A 23,620-nucleotide genomic window follows, 5' to 3' on the forward strand; every position below is an offset into this window, starting at 1 on the left:
GTCAGTTTATTTTTGTTCTCAGACAGAAATACTTTTTGGAAAGGTGCACACCGCTGGGACATTTGGCTTACACATGCAAGGACTGCTGGGGAAATGACTGCTAATTTAGAAAATCACGGGAAAGCTTCACTGTGTCAACAGCATTTTTCTTTTGCCCTGCAGTTAATGCTCATTGTGATTGGTGCTATAGCTGTAGTCTCAGTAATGCAGCCCTACATCTTCCTGGCATCTGTACCTGTTATAGCAGCTTTTGTTATGCTAAGAGCATACTTCCTGCACACTTCTCAGCAGCTGAAACAGCTGGAATCTGAAGGTAGGGCAAGCAAAACGGGTAGACCTTTAAACAGATAAAAATACATGCAATAGATATTTACTCTGTCACTTTTTATACGGCTTCCCATTGCAAGATTCCACTGTCTCTGATGGCCAGACTAAATGTTCCATTAATCAAGTTTTGTGTAACCATGTATAATAGTTACCCTTACTCTTGTGTAAACATGCATGGGCCTGATTTAGATCAGTATCACGATGCCCTGGAAAGGGAGAGTTTAAACCTTCCCCCATTCCTTCTCTCCCTAAATTTCTAATACCGTTGTCTCCATGGGGAGGGTTTAGAAAAAGAAACAAGTTTCCACTGGAATCAAGGGATGCCTTCTCATTTTTGCACCCTCCCCCTATTGGGTAAAATTTTGGGGGAACAAAAAAACAAACCGAAACGAAATGAAACACCCAAGTCGGAGCAGGTATAATTTCCTTCCAGGAGCACCAGGATCCCTATCAGGGGCCTCGTTCACTTACGCAAGAACACAGAAAATGCCTGTGCTTAGCAGAACATTTTCAGAACATTATGACCCCAAGTTCTTGCGTATGAAAATATTCAGTGCTAATTCAGAGTCAGATAAAGTATGCTTTGCTTGTATGTGGGGGACGGGAAAACAACAGGCGAACTCCAGCACAGAAGGTAACAAGGTTTGGCATATGTATATTTATCACAAAAAAAAATGCTTGTGATTAGGTGGGGAAAGTTGCCTTATTTAGGAACAATTAGCAGTCCCACCTGCCTGCCTCTATTAGAAATCCAAAATTGACTGTAGACTATTAAGAGCCAATTAATTACTTGAGCTTTGGGATTAATTCATAATAATTATGTAGCTAGCTGTTGATAGGATTTGCAAATCCTTCCTATATTTCTCCTCTTAATTTTCAAAAATTGTCATTTTCCTTGTATAGAACCAAACCTGAAGTATGTACCTAAAGTTATCTTGAAATTTCTAATGGATTCCTTCATCTCTTTGAATGTGTTTTCCAGAAACTCACTTTAATGCACAATGGTTTAACACCTGTGATCATCATTTAAGTTGCTCCATCTCAGTGAGCCAATTGGCAGAAAAGTGAGTTCAAGAGGGCAGGTAGCAGTGATGTGCCAGGAGTCCTTAGAGACTGAAACAATCCAAGATGCTCTAATCAGTGAAATACCATCCTGAGTGTTCTCTGATATGCTATAGTTGCAGAGGAAAACAAGAATCTTATAATGGGGGTGAAAGGTATCTTTTCTGTTTGGATTTTTATGCAATTCTGTTAAAATACATACTAAAACATTGTCCTTTGTAAATTTCCATTTTTATAGCTAGAAGTCCAATCTTCACACATCTTGTTACAAGCTTAAAGGGACTTTGGACACTGAGAGCTTTCGGACGGCAGCCATACTTTGAGACCTTATTCCACAAAGCCCTGAACCTGCACACAGCAAACTGGTTCTTGTATCTGTCTACATTACGTTGGTTCCAGATGAGGATAGAAATGATTTTTGTCATCTTCTTCATCATTGTCACATTTGTTTCTATTGCAACTACAGGTATATAATTTTCCTCTTACATTAACATGATGCAAAAGACCTAGGGATGAAACATGAGTAGACATTATTCATGCAGATGTTTTGTACCCAGTACTTACTGCAGCCTGCTTCAGAGAATGCTATCCACACTTTCCAAGAGTCTCCTAGGGTGCTACTTGCTGCAAGCGAGAATGACGCTGCTGGCCAGTGCTGAATACATTTTGTAGGGTTTTCCTGATTCTACTGGGTCTGCACCACCTTCTGATCACAGAAGATTAATCTCCCTGAGTTTAGGCCTTGCCAAATTTCTCTCCAATGCCCAGCATATCATTGCAGCTTTAAAAATAAAAGAAGGGGGATGAAAAGAAAAAGGTCAGCAGTAGCCATATGGGTAGCAAAACAACATTGGGAAACATTCAGCAGAACAGACACTTTCATTTTCTTGGCCAAACAGTCTTCATTCTGAATAAATTGTGCACTAAGAGGTATATCGACTCTTGAATCAGAACAAAGTTCACCTTTCTGATCTTAATAAATGGGTACATCTGAAGCCCCATGATGCTGTCCCGATTGTACAGTCCAGTAAGTTGCCTGCAGATGATGTTGATAGGTCTGCACCAGTGCCCTTTAGAACATTGCATTCCCTCTGCATTCACTGCGATCGTTTTGTCCCTCTGCATTTCTCATATCTAGGTATGGATAGATGACCGTATCCACTACCAGAATTTAAATGTAAACCTACATGATAAAACGTGTGTGTTGTATGTGTGGGTACAATACAGGGATTTAAAAATGTGTCTTTGTACCTACAGGGAATGGGGAAGGAACAGTCGGCATTATTCTTACATTAGCTATGAATATTATGGGAACCTTACAGTGGGCAGTAAACTCAAGCATAGATGTGGACAGCCTGGTAAGCACTACTACAACTGGAACTCATTTTATTTTAATACCGATGGTTAAGTTCACACAGTTATAAAGCATGTTACTTTGACTGTTGAAAATACATTTAAAAACATACCTAGAGGTCTCTAATTAGGGGTTATTAGGAAATTTAAGGGATTCACAGTTAATATTTCTGTTTCTGTATTTACTCCCCTCACTCCCCGATTTCTGATCAGATTGCCCATGTTTATCCCACACAAACACAAATTTATTATAACTTCGCTTACCTCCTTTAGGAATATTAATAGTATTAAAATGTTTTATAAATTATATATAAATAAATATATAAATTTATTTATATACATAAATTTCATTTTGAATGATAATAACTCTGAATTTGGGTTGATAACACTGCAGCCTCCCCAAACCAGGCTTGTACTGTCACTTTCTTCCTCCGTTTGTTTTTCAACTTTGATTTCTTAGGACAGTGTTGCTTGCGTCTGGCACACCTTTAATCTCCCTGCTGCAGTTCAGAGAGCTGCTGGAAACTACTGACCTGCATGCCAGGAAGCCTTTTGAAATTGGAAAGTTCTCAAAATAGTGCTCAGGGAGAGGGTTTGTGCAGTGGAAGAAGGTGGGGTATGGAAGTATTTACCCTCCCCCTTGATTTTTCCACATGTTGTTTTGTTACAGCCTGGAATTGAAATAGGTTTAATTGGCATTGTTGCCACTGGATGAGCACAGTACACTCATCTGTAGGTGCAAATTATTATTTTTTTATTTTTATACTGTAGGTGCAAAGTATTTTTATCATGGCACAAAAATTAAGTGAGCAAAAACAAAAAGCCATTACTCTGCTAACATTTAAAAGTTATTAACATGTGGGACATTCATATATATCTAGATAGCTCCTTGAGGGGAAATGGTATAGTTCTCACACTTCAATTCTGCAAACTGTGTGAACTCTGGGATTGCAAGCAATTTATCCAGGTTTCTGTTTCCTCTGATAGGAGACTTCTGGTCTGTTCATGTTGTATCATTTCATTTGCACATGTATATTAGTGGAGGCTCACAGCTTAAAGCCACTGTTGCCTAAAAGATTTCTAGGGCAGCATCAGCACTATAGGAATTTCTGCCAAGAGCAACTGACTTTGTGTCTCCCTACACTCTCCTATAATTGTTAACACTCCCTTTGTCTACTGCTTTCACATAAGGCTGCTTCTCCCTTCCCTGCTGTCTTAAGTGGGGAAAATAACCATGAGTCATCTCTGCCTGTCACCTGTGTCTTCTTGGGACATTGTAGCTCCTGCTGAGACACTTGACCTTAATATCACTGGCTACCCACACTGAGCCTCTACAATTAATTGCTTGGGAAATGTCTTTTTCTTTCAGGAAAATGACTTGTTCAGGTATGATTAGCTCTTCTGCTCATTAGAAGGGCTTCACAGATTCATGCTAAAATAAAGTATTATATAAAATATAAAGTGTATCAGATTCCACAATTGTACAAACCTTAGGGTGAACTAGAAATTTTGTGCCTTAAATTGCTGGTACAAAGAAGGTAGTTATAAAGGATTTTGAGTTGGATAATTGTTTGCATGCATTTGAAAAATTATTGCATGCATCTTCAAATAATTCTAGCTTCCATATTGTGAACAGTGTAATAAAATATTGCTGGTCTCAAGCCTGAAGCATTCCAGAAGCTCCACCCATACCTTCAGGTAACTCCAGAAACTGAGTGCCCTTGTATTTCCATTTGTCTCATCTTCTTTTAAGAGTAGCTTTGTGTCTGTATTTTTAATTTTGGGTATTTCTCTGTTCTGCAGAAGGCAGGAGCTGGCCACTTGTGGCCCTACAGATGTTTGGACCTACAACTTCTATCATGCTTCACCATTGGCGATACTGGCTAAGGTTGATGGAAGCTGTAGGTGAAAACATCTAGAGAACCAAAAGTCCCCCTCACAAAGCCAACCCACACATTTGCATATGCAGAACAGGACACCACAACTATTTTTAACTGGATCTTTCTCTCTAGAACAGCCTTCCCCAATCTGGTGCCTTGGACTTCAGCTTCTAGACAGCAAAGCACGTCACCAGGCATTCTAGAAATTGTACTCCAAATTACCTGGGGGATAGTAGATAGGGGAAGTGAGACAGAACTGCAGTGAGATAGAAGTGACAGATCCAAATCAGGATTCCTATATTTGAATACTTGTTCATTCCCCTTAGCATCATGGTGGTAATATGATGCATAAAAATTATCATGGAAAGTCATTTTGAACTTTCTGACAGATTAAAATGAATCAAAAGTGCCAAGCACCAAGGCATAGGAAACAACCTAAAAAAATTGGAAGACACATTGAACTGGATCCAGAGTTACTGGGATTTAAGTTATCCATGATTAACACATGTCCCAGATTAACACATGTCCCAGCGATTTCTGTGGAATGGTGATCATACTATTTTCAGAAGTCCTTGCATGACAAGCCACACAAGCAGAAAAACAACTGGGACAGAGCTTTGTTCTACTTTCCCTTTAACGCACAAAGGTTCTTTATCAGGAAGTTCGCTTTGCCATGGTGAACAACTCACATTATTGTCTTCACTTCTAAAAGGTCAGCCTAAACTAACGATTATAATTAGTCTTGCTACAAAATTCAGCAACAGGGCTCTAAACACACACTTAAGCAAACATGAAGATGACAAAGAAAAGGATGATAATCCAAAGAATGTTCCTTTTTGACTTAAGAAGCACAATTTATAACTTGATCTATAACAATGCTTTTTCTTTTATAACTTTATATCCAAAGTGTTATATAGGCTTTATTAATATGTGAATGAGTTCAATGGTGTTTACTCTGATTTTTAGATGAGGTCTGTGAGCCGAATATTTAAATTCATTGATATGCCTACGGAAGAATCCAAAATCATACCGTCATCGAAAAATGAGAACCTTTCCAGTGCTCTCATAATTGAAAATAAGCATGTAAAGAAAGAGGGCATCTGGCCATCTGGGGGACAAATGACAGTAAAAGGTCTCACAGCCAAGTATATAGATGGAGGACTGGCTATATTAGAAAACATTTCCTTTTCAATAAGCCCAGGACAACGGGTAAGGATACTTGGCATCCAAAACCATTCCAATTAATCTACTTCTAAACAAAAGTCAGCACACTACTCCAAAGCAAAAACAAACAAAAGTAGAACAGACCTTGATTTCCAACCTGTAGAACATTAGCATTTTAATATGCAGCAAGTTCTACAAATAAATAAATAATAACTTTTTTCCTTAGAGTTTGGGAACAAAATTAAAAATAGATCTAAAATGGCTAGCTGGGAATGGTTAGAAATCAGGGATAATAAGAATTAATTGCAGTTGTGATCATCCGGATTGTAAAAATGTTCGAAAATATACAGTCCCATAATTTAGGCATGTAGAATTCCTGACTGCTGATGTACTAGAAGAGAATACTTTGCAGTGCATTTTTAGGATGTTTCCAAAGAGGATTGCTGGTTCCAGAATTGGATTGCTGGACAGAATTTGTGCAAACCAATGTTTGCCCTGTTTGGATGCTATGGCAAAAGGGCCCAACAGAGACACACATACACACATGCACATTCTTATTCTAAAGACAAAATTAAGTTTTTCTTATTGGTTAATTGAAGTATTTTATGTGAATGCCACATACAGCAGAATCTGTCCTTGCACATTCCTGCTGTCCTATTCATATGTATATTTTCAAACCCATCTCAGCACAAAAACATTTCAACCTCAACCATTCTTTTGTTAATTTCTAATGTGTGTATGATTAATACATGAACAGCAGTTTATTCATTAATTTATGTTTATAAATATTGCAGGTGGGCCTTTTAGGAAGAACCGGTTCAGGAAAAAGTACTTTGCTGTTTGCTTTTTTAAGGCTCTTGAATACAGAAGGGGATATTCAAATTGATAATGTCTCCTGGAACACCATCCCAGTACAACAGTGGAGAAAAGCATTTGGTGTAATACCACAGGTAAATTTTGCACCAACCTGTGAAATTAGTTTTTATGTAAATCACTTTGGCAAGCCATGATTTTGTTCATACAAAAACTTCAGGTGGATTTCAGTTTCAAGTAAACTCACTTAATGTAGAACAGAAGCACAACAAGGTCAGATAAAAGATGCCAGAGCAGGTGAGAGTGCTTTCTTGCCTTGCTAGGCCAGAGTGTCATGCAAAACCTTAACTTGTCTGCAGGTACCACATTTGTGCAAGTGTCTTCTATTTCCTCACACACTATGCACACCAATGGGACTCCTTATCACCTGGTTTTAGTAAACCACAGTTTGAATCGAGTAAACTATAATTGCATGTCTCATCCTTTGTTTCCAGACAAGGATTTGAAGTTATGTGTAGAGTGTAAGTAGTGCAATTCAGAAGTTGCAGCCAGCCAAGAAATCAGTAGATGAATTGCAGGGTGTGACTGTAGAAGAGAGCGTGTAAAGCAGGGAGGCCTTCCTTGGTACCAGGATTTGGCCATCACATCTAAACCAGGTGAAAATTCAGTTAGTGTCAGTCTGAATGCACATTGATAAAAGTAAAGATGCAAATTGCAATGTATGGCTGTGAAAGTTGAACCATAAGGAAGACTGAGCGCTGAAGAATTGAGGCCTTTGAATTGTGGTGCTGGAGGAGACTCCTGCGAGTCCCTTGGACCGCAAGGCGATCAAACCGATCAGTCCTAGAGGAGATCAACCCTGACTGCTCTTTAGAAGGCCAGATAGTGAAGATGAAACTCAAATACTTTGGTCACCTAATGAGAAGGAAGGACTCCCTAATGCTGGGAGAAGAGCCTAATGCTGGGAACAATAGATGGCAAAAGCAGAAGGGGACAGCGGAGAATGAGGTGGCTAGATGGAGTCACTGAAGCAGTTGGTGTGAGCTTAAGTGGACTCTGGGGGATGGTGACAGGAAGGCCTGGAGGAATGTTGTCCATGGAGTCGTAATGGGTCGGACACGACTTCGTGACTAACAACACCAACAACAAAGATGCAATATTCAGAAAGTGGAACATTCAAGAAACTGGCAATAGTCCAAACAATGTCTCATCCGTACGCTGATGCCAAGTAAACTAGTTTCAAATAATGAATACCCCTCAGCGTATTTATTTAGATAAATTTATTTATCCTGGGAGCTGATGGTGTGACAAGATCATCTGAGTTAGTGGGAGTTCTGCTAAGGATGCAACCTTCCTATATATGGAAGAGCCACTGCAAGTGCAAAGATACCATCAATTTGAACTGCAAAGAAATCAAATCAGTCGATTCTAAAGGAAATCAACCCTGACTGTTCTTTAGAAGGAGAAATACTGGAGCCAAAGCTCAAATACTTTGGCCATTTAATAAGAAGGAAGGACTCATTGGAGAAGACCATGGTGCTGGGAACAATTAAAAGCAAAAGGAGAAGGGGGTGGCAGAGGTTGAGGTAGCTGGATGGGGTTACTGAGGAGGTTAGGGTTAGACCCTGGGGATGGTGGAGAATAGGAGAACATGGAGGAATGTTGTCCATGGGGTAGTGAAAGTTCGGACATGACTGTGACTGAACAACACCACTACTGAGGGTTACCTGGGGGCTTTTCCTACCATGGGTGGCAGCTCTGTTCATTGAACTTAGTTGGAAGCCTTTTTGTCTTCACTTGCTATACATCTTCCCATTAGTCATCCTCCAAACACTAGACAGGCAAAAACTGACAGGATTTTGGACGGCTCTTTTGTCTTGTCACTGAGAAAGTGCCTTGACCTGTTCATTGCTAGGAAATTCATTTTCCTGCCCAGCCTTAGTGTAGTGCAGTGAGGCACTGGCAGCAAGTTTGTCACAATGCCCTTTGCTTCTTGTGCTCCCAAAATGCCATCACTAATTGGCCAGTTGCTCCCATGTTCTGTTCTTTCTTCCCAATGATCAACTGGCAGGTCTCCTGCCTGATTTTCTACCTCCTGCCTGATTTACCACCCACTCTGGTAGCCCAGATATAGCAGCTTGCCCATTGGAAAAGAAAATAACAAAGCCAAGATAGAGAGCACCTGCCAAAAGATACAGATAATGAATGTGAGGAAGGAAGGAAGGAAGGAAGGAAGGAAGGAAGGAAGGAAGGAAGGAAGGAGAGATGGAGGGCTGCACATGAGATAATCTCTCACTGCCAGTGGCCTTGGGGCCACACAATGAGGAACATTAGAAAATCTTGAAGAGTACTCTTTGAAGGGAAAATTTAAAGCAACAAAAATTACCTTTAGTTTCAGAAAGCTAGGTTCTCCTCTCCAACTTCAAGAGTTGAGTTTTGTACTTACCAAATGATGACTATCAAGTGGAAATAAATTGCTTGGAGGCCTTCTCACTGTAATCACCACCTGTTGGACAAACTGCCAAAATCTAGTGGTGGCAGGTGTAGCTTTGATTCTTCACTGGATCACTTTTGCCTTATTCTCTGGACCTTTGCCACTTGGTGAATGAAAAAAGGCAACAACTGTTGGTGGAGAAAATTTAATTAGTTGACTCTACTGCCAGATATGTTGTTCCCAGGGAAATGTATCTGTTCATTTCTGACTAATGACGATCAGCCTGACATGTGCATATTAGCCACTTGCCAGGAAATTTAAAATTGTCCCTCAAGGGCTCAGAGTTACTGCCTGAGCTGCTGTGCTGTTCTGCAGGTTTAGAAGAGGACAAAGGAATCCTTTTGTCTCCTAGCTTTCAATGTCAGCATCAGCTGGGGAAACAGATTATTCCCTCTCAGTCACTTGGAAGAAGCGCATGTTTGTTTTAAAACGATCTGGAGAAAAGGTTCACATCCTAGTCGCTATCCCATAATCATTCAGGTTTACCCTACTTACCCTCAGTGGTTTATTTTTTGAAGGTTTATTTATTGAATTGGGAAAATGGTTAAGGTGGTCTACCTCTAACTCTTGCTGGAATGGGTCAATCACTGAGAGATATTTTCAAGAAGCCCTATAAAACTCTCCTAGATTTTGCACATAAGAGAGATTTCTTTCTAGCTTCTAGTTGGTTGATGCTCCAACCCTCCAACCCACAAGGCCATTGTTAAAGAATGGTGGGAACTGTAGCCCATCAACATCTGGAGAGTCACTGTTTCTCCGCTCTGCATTAGAGTTTAGTGTGTTCAAATCATACTGGGAGTGTTATGCATCTCAGCATTATTCTAACACCCCCAGTTACATTCACTTAACTGGAATTATTAGACACTACCACTGGGGTTCAAGACAGAAACAATACCATGTAGCTGCAATGTAGTAATCATCCATACCTGCCCATTATGCAGCTGTGAAAGATGCTAAGCTTTGTCTGGAGAAAAGAAACCATGGTAGCTCTACACAGCTATTCAATTTCTTTGCACCCCCACACCCATGAGTATCCCTTCTGTCAAAATGAAAACAAGAAGTCAGGGGCAAATGGGAAATTATGAAAAGAGCACATGAAAAAGTTTGCAAAGATTTCAACAACTCTGCACTTGGCTCATGGTTAGTACTACAGTGTTTTTTCAGAACAGTTCTCTGACTGTATACGTGGATCTAACATTAGGTCAAGGAGGTTTGTAAGGTAATTTTCAAGCGACAAGTGATGCAGTAGATCAGTTCAGGAAAGCTGCTCCAATGGAGTTTGTGATTTCAAGCTCAGGAGGATAAATCCAAATATAATTTCTGACCTTCTCCTTCATAAAGAAGAAAATCTCAGTGACTGACTGTGTTTGTAATCACATCCAGCTTTTAGACAGCGCTTTCATGTGTTCAAAGCACTTCACATTATTGTCATAAGCTTTATAACGGGAGCAACCTGTGTTGCAGAGGGGAACTGCAAGAGGTACCTTTGTCTAAGTTTGCAGCATGAGTGAAATTTTTATCTCTGCCTATAAGCCACCACCCTACTAACACGCTGCTCAGCAACAGAAATAAAGATAGAAAAGTAAATACAGCAACCTTATTGCATGAACACACATGCAACAACTGTAATTGTTTAAGGTGTTTATGCTCACATAAGGAATCTTATTCCTGACATCCTTATCTATTATATAATAGACACAGGGTATGCCAAACCCATAGCAGTTAAGAGAAAACTGCCGTGTGAGAATCGAGTATCTAGGGCTACATTCATCTACACACGCCTGGGAAGAAGACTTGCTACTTTCACAGGAACTGCTTCTGAGCAGACATGCATATTATGCTTGGGGTACTTCTAATGAATGTTAACCTTTCCGAATGTTTTGGAAATTTGGGAAAACGTAGCTTGACACATGAATCTCAGTTATCTAAAAAGGAAAACGAGCTTAATATGTGGAGACTTTACAGAACAATGTAAGGATAACTTGGGGGAGTGTGGCCTCTTCCCAAGATGACTACTTCTTCCAGACAGTTTTTAGAAGGCTAAATGTATACGTTGATTATTTTCCAGCTTTAGGGTTGTTGTTGGGTTTTGTTTTTGTTTTTTTGTAGCTGCAAGCTACATTTTCTTTTCATGGCATGGCATTCTGTGTATACTAGCATGTGAATAAACACTATATCTGAATATTTGAGCAGGGGTGCCTGAACTCTATAGGCTTCCAAAGCTCCTAAGAGTTACTACAACAGCATGTAGTCAGTGACTGCTTTGAATTGCAGCTGCATAGTACTTGCAGAACCCATGACAAGGGCCATGACGAAGTAGGAAATCCTGCAGGGAACAAAACAGCCACAACAAAAAGCCATCCCAATTTCCTGAGCCATCTGCTGACCTATATCTATGGCACTCCCAGGAAGATCAATAGCCGTTCTAAATGTTAGGCAAGAGAGCAGCACATCGATGGTTTCCTGGGAGGACTCAGCCCTGCAATATGCTTCTTACGCTTCCATTGATGTCTATAGGAGTCACTGGAATATTTACTATATGTCGGGATCAGATCCACTGTGAAGGGCACTACAATGAATGCACACAATTTCTTCTTGTAGCCTGAACTGGGAACTCTGTGATGTTGGAGAGAGCTCGTGTTGTTTGAATGGACTGCTAGATACACGTGTCACAAAGTTACACACAGAATCATAGAAGCATACAGCTGGAGAGGGCCTACCAGGCTCTCAGGTCCATCAGCCTGCTCAATGCTGGACTCAAGTCTCCCCTCCAGAGTCCAACTAGGCCTGACCCTGCTTAGCTTCCAAGATTAGCCAGGATCAGGCACTTCAGGCTATATGGAATATATCTTGCTCTATTTCATAGTCACTGTTGTTTTGCTATGCAATGTATATGAAAAGAAGGGGGAAGGTTAGTACTTCAGAACCTTTTGTTTGTTTACACAGCCTATAGTTATCTTTATTTCACCACTCCTTGTATCTTGAAGTAGATCATGTCAGGGGACATTATCTTCAGACATGGACCTTCCCCACAGTTATGTAGGAACTTCACAGAATTCAGATTTAAAGAAATTCCATCTGCTTATTTTGCATGGAGATACATTGGTATTCTGCTGCTGAAGCAAAAATGTGTTTTCACTTGTGACTACATGGAAGCTATAATCGTTTATTATTTTTCCCATTATTGGTTGGATCCAGATTCTAAACCTTGTTTAGAGCAGACCCACTGAAATGAATGGATCTAGTCGAAATATGATTGCGTGAATCCAAGGAAAACATTTTTCTTACATATCCTCTCTCTGCATCTGGTTCAAACCTGGAACCTTTCTGCTCTGGTTAGAAGCCCCATCAGAACTCAGACAACATGGAAAGTGATTGTGGATGATGGGAGCTATAGCCCAACAATATCTGGAGGGCCACAGGCTACCCACCTTTAGGATAAAGCTCAATAAAATATGGAATTTGAATTATGAAAAGAGGATCAGTTTTATATTACTTGCATAGTGGCATTATTTGCCATAGCAGCTGAAAACTATGGGTGCATTTTCTTCAATAAATTCTGTTAAGGTTTGAACAGCATTGATTCACATGGGTAATAATTATGGCTGATATGGATTTTGAAGTATGCTATTCTTATCACAGTTGTGACAATAAACTCTTTTATGAATTACATATATTATAATGCTTGGTACTTTAGGTAATGAATGGATTGAGAGGTTGCAAGGGCCTTACACAGCAAAGCTATGTTCTTTAATCAATGGATTCTAATTGCATCTGTTATGTGGGTTAGATGTTTGGCCGGATTAAGAAGATAAAATGAGGAAATAGCATTTTAAATTCAGGATAGCGAAAGAGCATTTTGAAAGGTCTATTTTTACAAAGGGAGCAATACTAATAGGAAAGTCAGCTCATTCAGAACATGAAATCAGGCATTTCATGCATCCATGGATAGCAGTTGGTAAGAAATATTAGAAGTATTATGAAGGTGTCCTTTTCTTTTGTGAAAACTGGTTGGTTCAGTTCAGTTTTCTTTGCCATCACAGGACTCCCAGATATTTAATTCATTATTTTAATGCACAGCAAAGAAAGTGTGAACAGATCTGCATTAGACATAGCTCCCTCTACTGCATTAGTATCCAGTAATCTCCCCCAGTAATCTCAAGAAGCTAACCCTAAAGTTGTACTTTAAGAAAGCAACAACTAGCATAAGAAAGCAAAGGCCTTGGTGTACATGCCCTGACTTGGGGCTAGATATCCAAATAATGCACCTAACATAATGACTAACCAAAAGAGAAAGTCATTTATATGTACTGCTGAACAAGTAACACATATTACCTTTGCAGTTAAGGAATTTAACTTGAGCCAATTAATTGGCAGTTGCTCTCAAGCAGAAAATTAGTCTAAGTCTGCAACTCTTGCACAGTTTATAGACCAGATTTCATGGAGGAATAGATCTTTCAAATATCCTGGTCCTAAACAGCTGATTACTTGAAGCACAGGGAGAGCCGATAGGGCTGTAGCAATTACCCACATCAGAAAGAGTTGGCAGTGCATTGGCTCAGTCTGTCCAGCTTCTTCCATTTTGGCTCACATATTTCAGCCACTGGGGTAACTTATATATTGCATGGAAATAATAGGTATAAGCCTGTCTATTGTGAAGCATTTAAAAACACTTAACAATGGCATTCCAGAGTACGGTTGTTGCTGTTAGGTCAGGCCAATGGCATTCCAGAGTATGGTTTGCTGTTAGGCCAGGTCAATTTCTATATGAACTAAAAAGGAGGCTTTGTTAGTTGATTTTTGTTTCCCTTTAGAAAACAGATGAGGAAGAAGGAGAATAATTAACATTCAGGCTTTTCTTCAGACATTGTTTGTTTAAAGTGCATAATGGAGGAAAAGCCACTGAGAAAAACATATTCTCTGAAAGAAAAATCTGCCAAGTGTGCTTAGTGACGTAGCAAATGTCACATTTATTTCATCTTCTTGGAACGGTTGTGAAAGTGTTACTGTCATTTGAAGCATAATAAATCTGACATGTCAGAGGGATACAAAGTCTCCCACACTCTTCTAATGTCCAAAGCAATAGAGCAAATACTGAATGTGGATTGTGCAGTTCCATTGATCCCCAGTCCACTAACAGTCTCAGGAATGTGACTTAGAAAAGTCAGTTTCTACTCACGGGAGATGGGATGAGGTAGAGGAAGAAAGAGGACAGCAAAGGTCTTGACTTCTTTTGGAGTCTAACATTTAGAACCACTGACAACAATTTGGTTTCAGTGGGACCTGGGAGGCATAGAGGAGAAGATCAAACTTAAAATTAAGGAATCTAAAACCACCTCCTCTTTTTCAGTGCTACAAAAGGAGGAAAAACATACTAGAACTTCCACTTCCAGATTAGCTAATTAATAACTGTTTATTGAGCTCACAGATCAATAAAAGTTAAAACAAACATAGTGGGAGTCAATAAAACAAGGATAATCCAAAAATAATATAAATTAGGATAAAATTATGGATCCATCCCTTAAATAGAAAGATACAGTTGTCCTCCAAAAGAGAGTTGAACATAAACTTCTTTTTGGGTGTCTGCATAAATGGATTATAGCTACTCTGACTTCCCAGTTGAAGCCCGTCATGTGCTTTCTGTGATGCAGGGATTGAAAAGCTGTTTTGCCCCTTTTACATTGTGAAACATTTTCAGGCAGTTGCATGCAACAATTGCTATTCTTTAGATCATGGGCAACAATGGAAGGTGTGGTGGAAAGTGGAGAAGAATAGATGGTACTGCAGGCTAAAAAATTTCATTCAGCCTGTGGCAGCGTTACACAGTGCAAGTTGGTCAACGAATATAAGCAGAATAGCTGCTGAAAAGCAGTGGGTCTATCTTATCAAGCAGAGTCTTAGCTCCCAGTGGAAAGTCTCTCCATTATTGCTTACTGTATAGTCACATTTGCTGTTTTTGTGTGTGGGGTGTGTGTGTGTGTGGTTTTTTAAATGGATTTCTCCTATGTTTTATCATATACATTTATTTTGTCTTGTATTTCATTTTTGGTTAGCCACCTTATTTCTTGGAGGAAATGTGGGATATATATTTTATACGTGAGACTGTTGCTGAAACACTGGGTGAAGCTTCTGGAATGCTAGTCTCTTGCTACAGTGGCTGCAGAACACCTGGTATTGGACCTGTTCACTAGTATATTCCAGGTTGTAGATGAGACAGGCAGAATTTTTTGACCCTTATTTTGTTAAGCTACCCATTACTTTTGTTGGGTAGATTGCTGTTGAATAGTCCAAAATGACTATTTCTTGTCGGAAACTTGTCTGAGTTTTGAGTTGGTTGAAACACTCAGGCGGTGAAGAGATTTTCTCTCTGCTTTCTCTTCTTGAATATATTTTTAAATGCATCCACCTTATGTCTACAGTGTTTTCTCATGGCTTCTCAAGAAAACCAAATCCAAGTGGGACTTTTCCAGTAATTCTCACCCCTTAGAAAGTGTAAAGCACACAACAATTCTAAAGATCAGATTTGTTATTTGAGAGGAATTTAAAAACTTGCTGCCTTTTTGTATTCTATCAACAATATCCTTTTTTGTTTTGTTTTGCTTGGTGTATGCAGAAAGTATTCATATTCTCTGGATCTTTTCGGAAAAACTTGGATCCTTACGGACAATGGAGTGATGAAGAACTATGGAAAGTTGCTGAGGAGGTAGGAATGTTCTACTGGGCTTTTCGTAAGATTAATATATTTGCCAGGTAATCAGTGTAGGTGGAAGTGTTGCACATTGGATTACAACTTGGTCCAATAACTTTGTTACTCACATCTGATAAGGTATTACAGAACATACTTTTACTCATTCCTTCAGAAATTGCATCCTCCTTGAGAAAAGTACTATGCTGATAACTGTAAAACTTAGTTACTCATTTCCATTTAGTACCTCTACTTTATGCATTTTAGCTTACTGTTTAACACTTTGTAGGGATATGTAAATATTCCCTTCCTGATTCGGTTATAAGACAAGCTGAAAGCATTATGTATTAGTATTAATTGCCCAGTTGTTCCCAAGCAAGACAGAACTTTGATTAGAGAATGACCTGTCAGCTTCCTGTTATTGCACTCCAAGGCTTTTGAAGTATTTGCATGGTTATGTCCACCTTAGTTCTGTTCAAACCCTTCTTTCTTCCTTTTCTCATTACTGCATGTTTGTAGGTATCAGTTTTGCTTTCTCCTGCAAATCTCAACTTCTTTTTAAAATCTCAACTTCTTTTTATTCTATTTCCTGAAGAAATGTGTGAATTTTGGTAAGCTCTTATAAAAATGAACTGAAAAAAATCTTACCCATCTGCACTAGTCAAATTAAATAGGTACAGCATTTTTCAAGATGGAGGTGACTGTGTTGTACTGATCCACCACGCAGATGACAAAGATGAGACACATTTCAGAAAAAAGGAGGTGGTCGTCCTGCTTCAGTATGACAAACATTATGGAATACATAGAAAGTTATACCCAGACTTTTAAGAGATGAGCAAAGCCTTCTACCTAGATGGATGACTTTGTCAGTTTTGTTACATTCGATTCCTGCATTTAATCATAAATGGGATAGAAAGAAGAGTTTGGAAAAAAAATGAAGGTAGTCACAGTCTTGCAAATACTTCAGAAGCATTTGGGGAAGTTAAAGGGAAGTTGATTGGCTTTTCCTTAATCTAGATTGTTTAAATCTTAGATTCTTTCCATTCTGTCTGTGGACAAAATTGCACATTTTGGTAAGTTCTTATGGAAATATGCACCAAATAGTCTTTTGCCACTCTCTTATTTCATGGGAAATGGGCCCTTTGAACCAGCATCGCTCTTTTGCTCTTGCGGAAACAGCACTTGATACCTCAGTTTCCCACTTGGGATTCTGGAAGTCATACTTCTTGTGCTAGTTACCAAAACACCGAACACCTGCTGCTGCTTATCCTCTTCAAGCTGCCATCTCATAGTGTCTCTGGTGAGATGGCAGGACTTGGTAAGAAGGCAGGCCTACGCTAGGAGATCAGGGCTCTGGTCAGCTTCCCATGGAGCAAGCAGCAGAGCCAATTCCAAGCAAGCCTAGAATGTGGACTGTGGCTATTACTAGACCCACTGCCTGGCCACTGCATCTTGCTCCTTCTCTTGTGAGGATTCAAGGAGCTGTGCCTTGTTTCTTAGGTTGGTTCTGGTGGTCCTCCTACTGGCTTGGGTTGTTGGATGCTAGTAGCAGAGCATCTTGAGTATCCTTGGATTCAGAGAAGGAGGGAAACATTGCCCTTGGAAAGCAGATGCTGGCAGTTGGTTCCTGGGACTTCCCTTTGGTGGGACTCTCCTGCAAGATGGGTATTGCAGTACTAATTCTGACTGTAGTTCCTGGCCCCAATTTTTCCCTCAGTCCTCAGGACTGAGCCACACATCATGACACTACTGTACTTGCCCTGCCCCAAGGTGTTTTGGCAGTGGAGAAGTAAATGGAAAAGGGGTGGGCAGCGGAACTGAAGTGGCCAAGGCCTGTGTACAGCAGTGTGTGCTCACTTTGATCCTGCTCGTTCTGGTAGTTGTAGTGACAGCTACATTCCTGCCAATTCCAAAACATCATTAGAGCGGTAACAAAGACAAGAAACTGGTGAAAACAAAGTGTGATGGGTATTGTGAGGCACTGAGAATCAACACAGGAGTATATTTGCTGCAGAGTCAAAGACTGGTGGAAAGAAAATAATGTTTATATGGAGGAGGGATGAAAATTAGTTTGCCAGTGCTAAGCGACGTAAGCCTTACAATCTGGAATACTGGCCTAAGCACGCCAAGAGGCAGAACAATAAAATTCAGATAACAGATGTAGGAGACTTTCTTCAAAGGGTACATAAAAGGGTAGGAAGACAGCACATACCTAGGCGGCCTTTGATGCACAGAATGAAATAAAGGTGCGACTTTTTGAAACAACTTTACTGTAAATTGAGTCTAGCATTCCTATATTTAATTCCAGTTTTGCATGTTTAATAAGGGGAAAAGGTTTTGTTGAACACATGCACCAGAAATAAAAAGTCCATATTCTAACACCACACAATGTTCTGTATAAGCAGTACAAACATCTCAAAAATATTCTCAAGATTGCTGAGTAAAGCTTGGTGTCCAGGGATGAAAAACTGGGGGGAGGGGGTGATTAACGACCTAGAATAAAGCACATGTCTCCAGAGGGCCAGGTATTTCATAGGTGACTTTGGGAGTTTCCTGAATATAGTTTACAATACAAACAAGAGGAAATGCTCAGCATGCCATATGTAATAAACAGTAAAAAGCCAAAGCTTAACATTATATTGAATGACTTCATCATTTCTCAGAAGTGGCTACCAGACATTAAAAAGCCTGTGGGAAAGAGGGTGTTTCCCTGGTGCTGAAAAGACAACAAGGTAGGCCCCAGACAAGCCTCTCTGGGGAGAACATTTCATGATTAGGATTCCACCTTTGAGAAGTCGATCTCCCTGGTGCTGACCTGATTTGCCTCAGTTGACATGGTACCCACAGAAGGCCTGCCTTGATCGCACAGGGATTACATCTTTTCATTGCTCAGTTCAAGCTGGCAAGCTGACCTAAGCAGAGTTCCAGCTCCATTTTCAAAGGCCTGAGAGAGGAACAGAGGACATTGCCTGACCCCAAGTCAGATCATTGCTCCATCTAGTCCAGAGTTTTTGATCCTGACATGCAGCAATTTTGGGCTAGGGCTTTTGTCAGCCCTACTTGGAGATGCCAGGCATGGATATTGGGGTCTTCTGTATGCTTAGCAGGTGTTGTACCACTGAGCTATTTCCCTCCCCCAGGAAGCAGTGGCCTTGTAAGAATGCTGAAGGTCAGACATTGCACTGCTCGTCTAAGCAGACTGCTCCTGTGAGCTATTTTTTCCCTTACGTGGTTAGTACTAGCTTTATCCTTGAAATGGAATGACCATTCACCTCTCTTCAGAGTTTCTCCCAGCAAGGATTTAATATTCTGCTTGAATATATTGCAATTTGTATTTCTTATCTGACATTCAAAAGAGTTGAACATTAAAACCTTGGCAGAATAGATTATGTATGAATAACTGGAAAGTGAGGTGACGTCGTAATTCTTCCTTTAAGGCTATGATTTACTACTTGATGCAACCTTCCCCACCCCCGTCACCTGCCAAGTTGCTCCACAATATATGTTAGTGCCAATGACTTACATTATGGGATAGTCACACAAGATCTTCCAGGCCTATTTTCCTTCTGTATCTACTTATTTCATGCGGTATCATTTATTGTCTTAAAGTCTCAACTTGCAGTTTCACATTTCCTCGCTTGCAAATACATTAAATATTTGCACAGACATGTTTTTAACTAAAGCATCCAGTTGGATCCAGGCTGCCCTAGCATTACATAATTCTGCTTTGAAATATTTGTAAAGGATGGAAGAAGTTGTGAGTCACTCCTGCTGAATAAACAAAGTAAGGCATTTATTATGACTGACACATTTAAAGCGTCATCAGGACAACTGATGACGTTTCATCAGGACAACTGATATTAAAGACTAAACAATTTTATAGATTGAGCAAAGTATGACCGTCAGTCCACATGACTGAAACATCCCACTGCATGCCGGAGTGAGCTGGGTGGGATTTATACCATAAATGTTGTGCCATAGGAACTGCTCTGGCTGCCCTCCAAGGTCCGAAAAGCAACCTCAGAGGAAGAGGAAAGGGAGCGTTCTGGTGGGCAAGGAGGGGAGGAGAGGCCAGGATACAAGAACACAAGTGCAGCAATGCACTATGCGATCTAACATGCAAAACATTAAAAGATTGTCTTGGTTGTTAATTGGCTGGGTCGGGACTGGCTGCTGTCTGCCTCCATTTTCAGACAGCACAAGCATCCCTTGCAAGTACATTTGCAGGTAAATGGCCATTCTGGAAGCTGTGGGGGGGGGGGGGATGACTCCTGTGTCAGTCAGCTCATCATCCACTGCAGCCTCTATTTTGAACCATATGGGAGATTTGGTCAACTTATTTGGGGGATGAGTTCTGCAGCACAGGCTCAAAATAAAAGCCGTAATGAATGAGAAGCCACTGTCTTAGAAGGGGCTGGTCTCCCTTTTCTAGAAGAGAGCACAGGACAAACATGGCAGTATAACTAAATGTCACTGCATCAACTTTTGTACCTGTTTTTAAAATGGATTAGAAACATGGGGAAATCTCCTTGGCAGTAGAAATGCTATGGAGACAAAGCATGAGCTAAGTATGGTAACAAGTGACTAACATGAAAAATGGTCAGTCTGAACTCATCTTTAGATTAAATGCACTGAATATCCAAATTGTGCAAATTTGTGAATTTGTTAAGTATGCTAATTCTGCAGTATATTTGCTTCTGGTCTTTTAAAGTACTCTTTAGCTTTATAACTCAGTAATGAATCAAATCTATTAAAAAGTGCATTCCAATAATATGCCAGGGCTGCTTTATACTAACCAATACAATCGTGATATTCTTGGCTACACAGTGTAATCCTCTTTGGATCTAATTGAAATATTGCACTTCTGATAAGCCCCAGTGATCACAACAGACTTCTTAAAATTGAAGAAGAGCCTTCAGTCTAGACGGTCGGCTATGGAAACTGCGTGATCCAAATTTGAGTCTTTAATATGGGATACCTGTGGATAATTGTGAATGATGTGATGAATATTGTACTGTTGGGAGTCAAATTGTGCATCCTACATTATTTTGGTCAAACTGTCCCATTGTTGGTATAACTTGCTAACAGTGAAGCCGCATGCTTCATTGTTGGAAAAGACCCTTTAAGACATTATTTGCAAAGCTGCGAAGTAGGCATTTGAACCAGAGAGGAGAAACTGAGCATTGAAGGGGTGAGCAGGAAAAGTAGCCTGTTCTGAGGCAGAAGGAGCAAGGGGAGGGAGGTCTGTTTGTTGCATCACTCTGAGTATCTTGGATGTATGTGCCCCCTTCCTTGGGTTTCTACGGTCAGCTATGCAGGAAGGTATAGCAAATTAAGGTCGCTGGGTTTTGAGCAAGCCAGAGCAAGTCGAGATTCACAAGCTAACTTCAACTCATCGTTTCATATCCCACTTTGCTGGGTCACTTAGTTCATGGGCTGAGTCCAGTTAAGACATGTTAAAAACCACCATGCATGAACATGTTCAGTGGCTTCCACATGTCCAACTGGCTTGAAGAATAGTCCCCATGAACAATGTATGGCAAGCCACACATCCCTTGGTCGTTCATTGATCAGGCTGCTTTCAAATCTGAATTCTCAAAAGGGCTCAGCATGCCACGCAGAAGGCTGTTATTCTAGAATGAAACCTCTTGCAGCCTTTGGCATGTGGAACCAGCTGGACATTCTATATCAAAGTTAATCAAGGCATGTGTCACAAAATCTTTCTCTGTCTCTGGCCTTGCACCCTTCCTCCCTACCTTGCTTCAGGTCGGACTGAAATCTGTAATAGAGCAATTCCCAGGCAAGCTCGATTTTGTTCTTCAGGATGGTGGGTGTGTCCTCAGCCATGGACACAAACAGTTGATGTGTCTTGCCAGGTCAATTCTCAGTAAAGCCAAAATTCTTCTTCTTGATGAACCAAGTGCTCATCTTGATCCTATGTAAGTACTGCAAAACTATGTTATGCCATTGATTTTCATACTGGGATGTAGTAAATGTTGTTTATAACCACCACCACCTCATAATCATCAACAGCAATTTCTTTCAGTTTGTATTTGCTATGCTGATTACATTTTGAATTGGTCTCTTTGGCAGGCTGGTGAGAGCCAGTTCAGCCAGGGAATGAGTGCTTGAGGAGAGCCATCTCTTTGTAGAAAATTGGCATGTGGGACTTCTTGGATATCTTTTCCCCAGCACGATCAGGCCCAGCACCAGCATGCAAGACAGTTGCTTGGTAGGGTGAAGGGAGGAGATCATAATTGCTTGGTGGGCAGCCAAAGCTAAACTTTAGTTATCGTCCAGAGCTGTGTCTTAACTAAACTTGACAGATGGGTAGAGTTTTCTTTCATTCTGAATGCCAGCTCTCTGAGTAGCAGTACTTGGTAATTTGGAGTGGGAAAAGATGTGGCAATGCATGTTGCTGGATCGATGGGCTAAAGGGCATTATGGGAAAACGCTGGCTTCAGATTGTCTAATCCATCCAGCACACATGAACAGGGATCTTCTCTCCATTGTTGTCACCATGGGACCTTCAAAAGGACAGGAGGTGGAGTAGTCACAACAGTATCTGTAACCTGGGCATGAGTATATTCCATCATTAAGAACCCAGAGCCTGTATAAGTCCTGTATAAACCTGTATAAGCAGCATTAAAATGCATATAATGTGTTAATTTTGAAAGATTGTCCTTGCTTTTGAAGGCTGCTGTCAGGCAGAAAAAGGGATGCAAATATTTTAACTATTACTGGTATGTCACATTATTCAGGTGTCTTCAATAAATGGTTGAGAGGCAAAAGATCAAGGGGTGAAGCAACCGCTCCCCATTACTACATTTCAAAACTTAGAAAAGCAGCAACTTTTGGTCCTTTTTGACATGCAGATACTAAAAGCACAGTAGTAATATGTTACTGTAGCAGTAATAACCTTGGTGCCCTTCAAGCCTTTTCAGCTCTTTAATACTTCCCAGCAGATTAAGGATACCGTTCAATGTTCCCTAGTTGTATGTACACTACAAACATATATTTGATGTACATCAGTTTAAATATCAGGGCTTCCCGGTGAACCATAGGAGGGATGTTGTGCATTTTCTAAAAGCCCTAGCCCAGAACTGCATTTCCCAGGGTTGCCTTGGCAAGGAAATCAGTATTAAACCAGTTTAACTCTGTAATGTCAGCATGTACTTTCTGGTCTGCTCAAGCAAATAACAGCCTGTTCCAAGTGGCTCTGGTCAAAGCAATAAATATTTAAAAAAAACCAAGCATTGCAGCATAAAATATGCATATTGATTTATTTCTGCATTACATACTGCATTTTGTATTGCAGTAGAAGTAGTTATGATAATTGGTTAGACCTTACTTAGCGATAGGTGTCATGGGGATATATCATCTGAACTTTAAGTGCTGTCTCACAATGCTATAAAAACCTGGCAAACATTATAAAAATCTCTACTGCACGTAATGCTTTTTTATATCACATTTGTTCACATATTAAAAATTGCTTACCTTCCAGGACCTTTCAAGTGATTAAAAAAACTCTCAAGCAAGCTTTTGCAAACTGCACAGTGATACTCTCAGAACACAGACTGGAAGCACTATTAGAATGCCAGCGATTTTTGGTGAGTGCTTTTCAAACCTGCAAAACCGTGACTGGGATCTGAAGAACTACAAGGCATGGCCAAGCGCTTGAGCTTGCTCAGTGGTGTTTTTAACACTGGTTTTATTGGAATGTCAGAGCCTTGTGCAATATGACAAGTGACTTTTGGAAGTCCCTTCAGTATCAGAAATAGTTTACTGTGTTCCACTACCATGCAGGCATCTGTAGCTTCTGTCTGAGGAACTCAAGCTCAA

At 40.2% G+C, this 23,620-nt stretch overlaps 1 protein-coding gene across 1 annotated transcript in view; it reads left to right on the plus strand.

Moving 5' to 3' along the window:
• CFTR (CF transmembrane conductance regulator) overlaps window positions 1-23,620 on the plus strand; it is an 82,939-nt gene that overhangs the window by 56,396 nt on the left and 2,923 nt on the right. Inside the window, exons 19-26 of the mRNA XM_044422927.1 lie at window positions 163-313; window positions 1,628-1,855; window positions 2,647-2,747; window positions 5,589-5,831; window positions 6,581-6,736; window positions 15,707-15,796; window positions 21,545-21,717; window positions 23,283-23,388. Of these exons, the coding sequence (XP_044278862.1) occupies window positions 163-313; window positions 1,628-1,855; window positions 2,647-2,747; window positions 5,589-5,831; window positions 6,581-6,736; window positions 15,707-15,796; window positions 21,545-21,717; window positions 23,283-23,388 (1,248 nt within the window). The remainder of the gene's footprint in view (window positions 1-162; window positions 314-1,627; window positions 1,856-2,646; window positions 2,748-5,588; window positions 5,832-6,580; window positions 6,737-15,706; window positions 15,797-21,544; window positions 21,718-23,282; window positions 23,389-23,620) is intronic.

The sequence above is a fragment of the Varanus komodoensis genome, unplaced genomic scaffold (genome assembly GCF_004798865.1).
Source record: "Varanus komodoensis strain SLA01 unplaced genomic scaffold, ASM479886v1 scaffold13_1, whole genome shotgun sequence".
In the NCBI taxonomy this organism is placed as follows: Eukaryota; Metazoa; Chordata; class Lepidosauria; order Squamata; family Varanidae; genus Varanus; species Varanus komodoensis.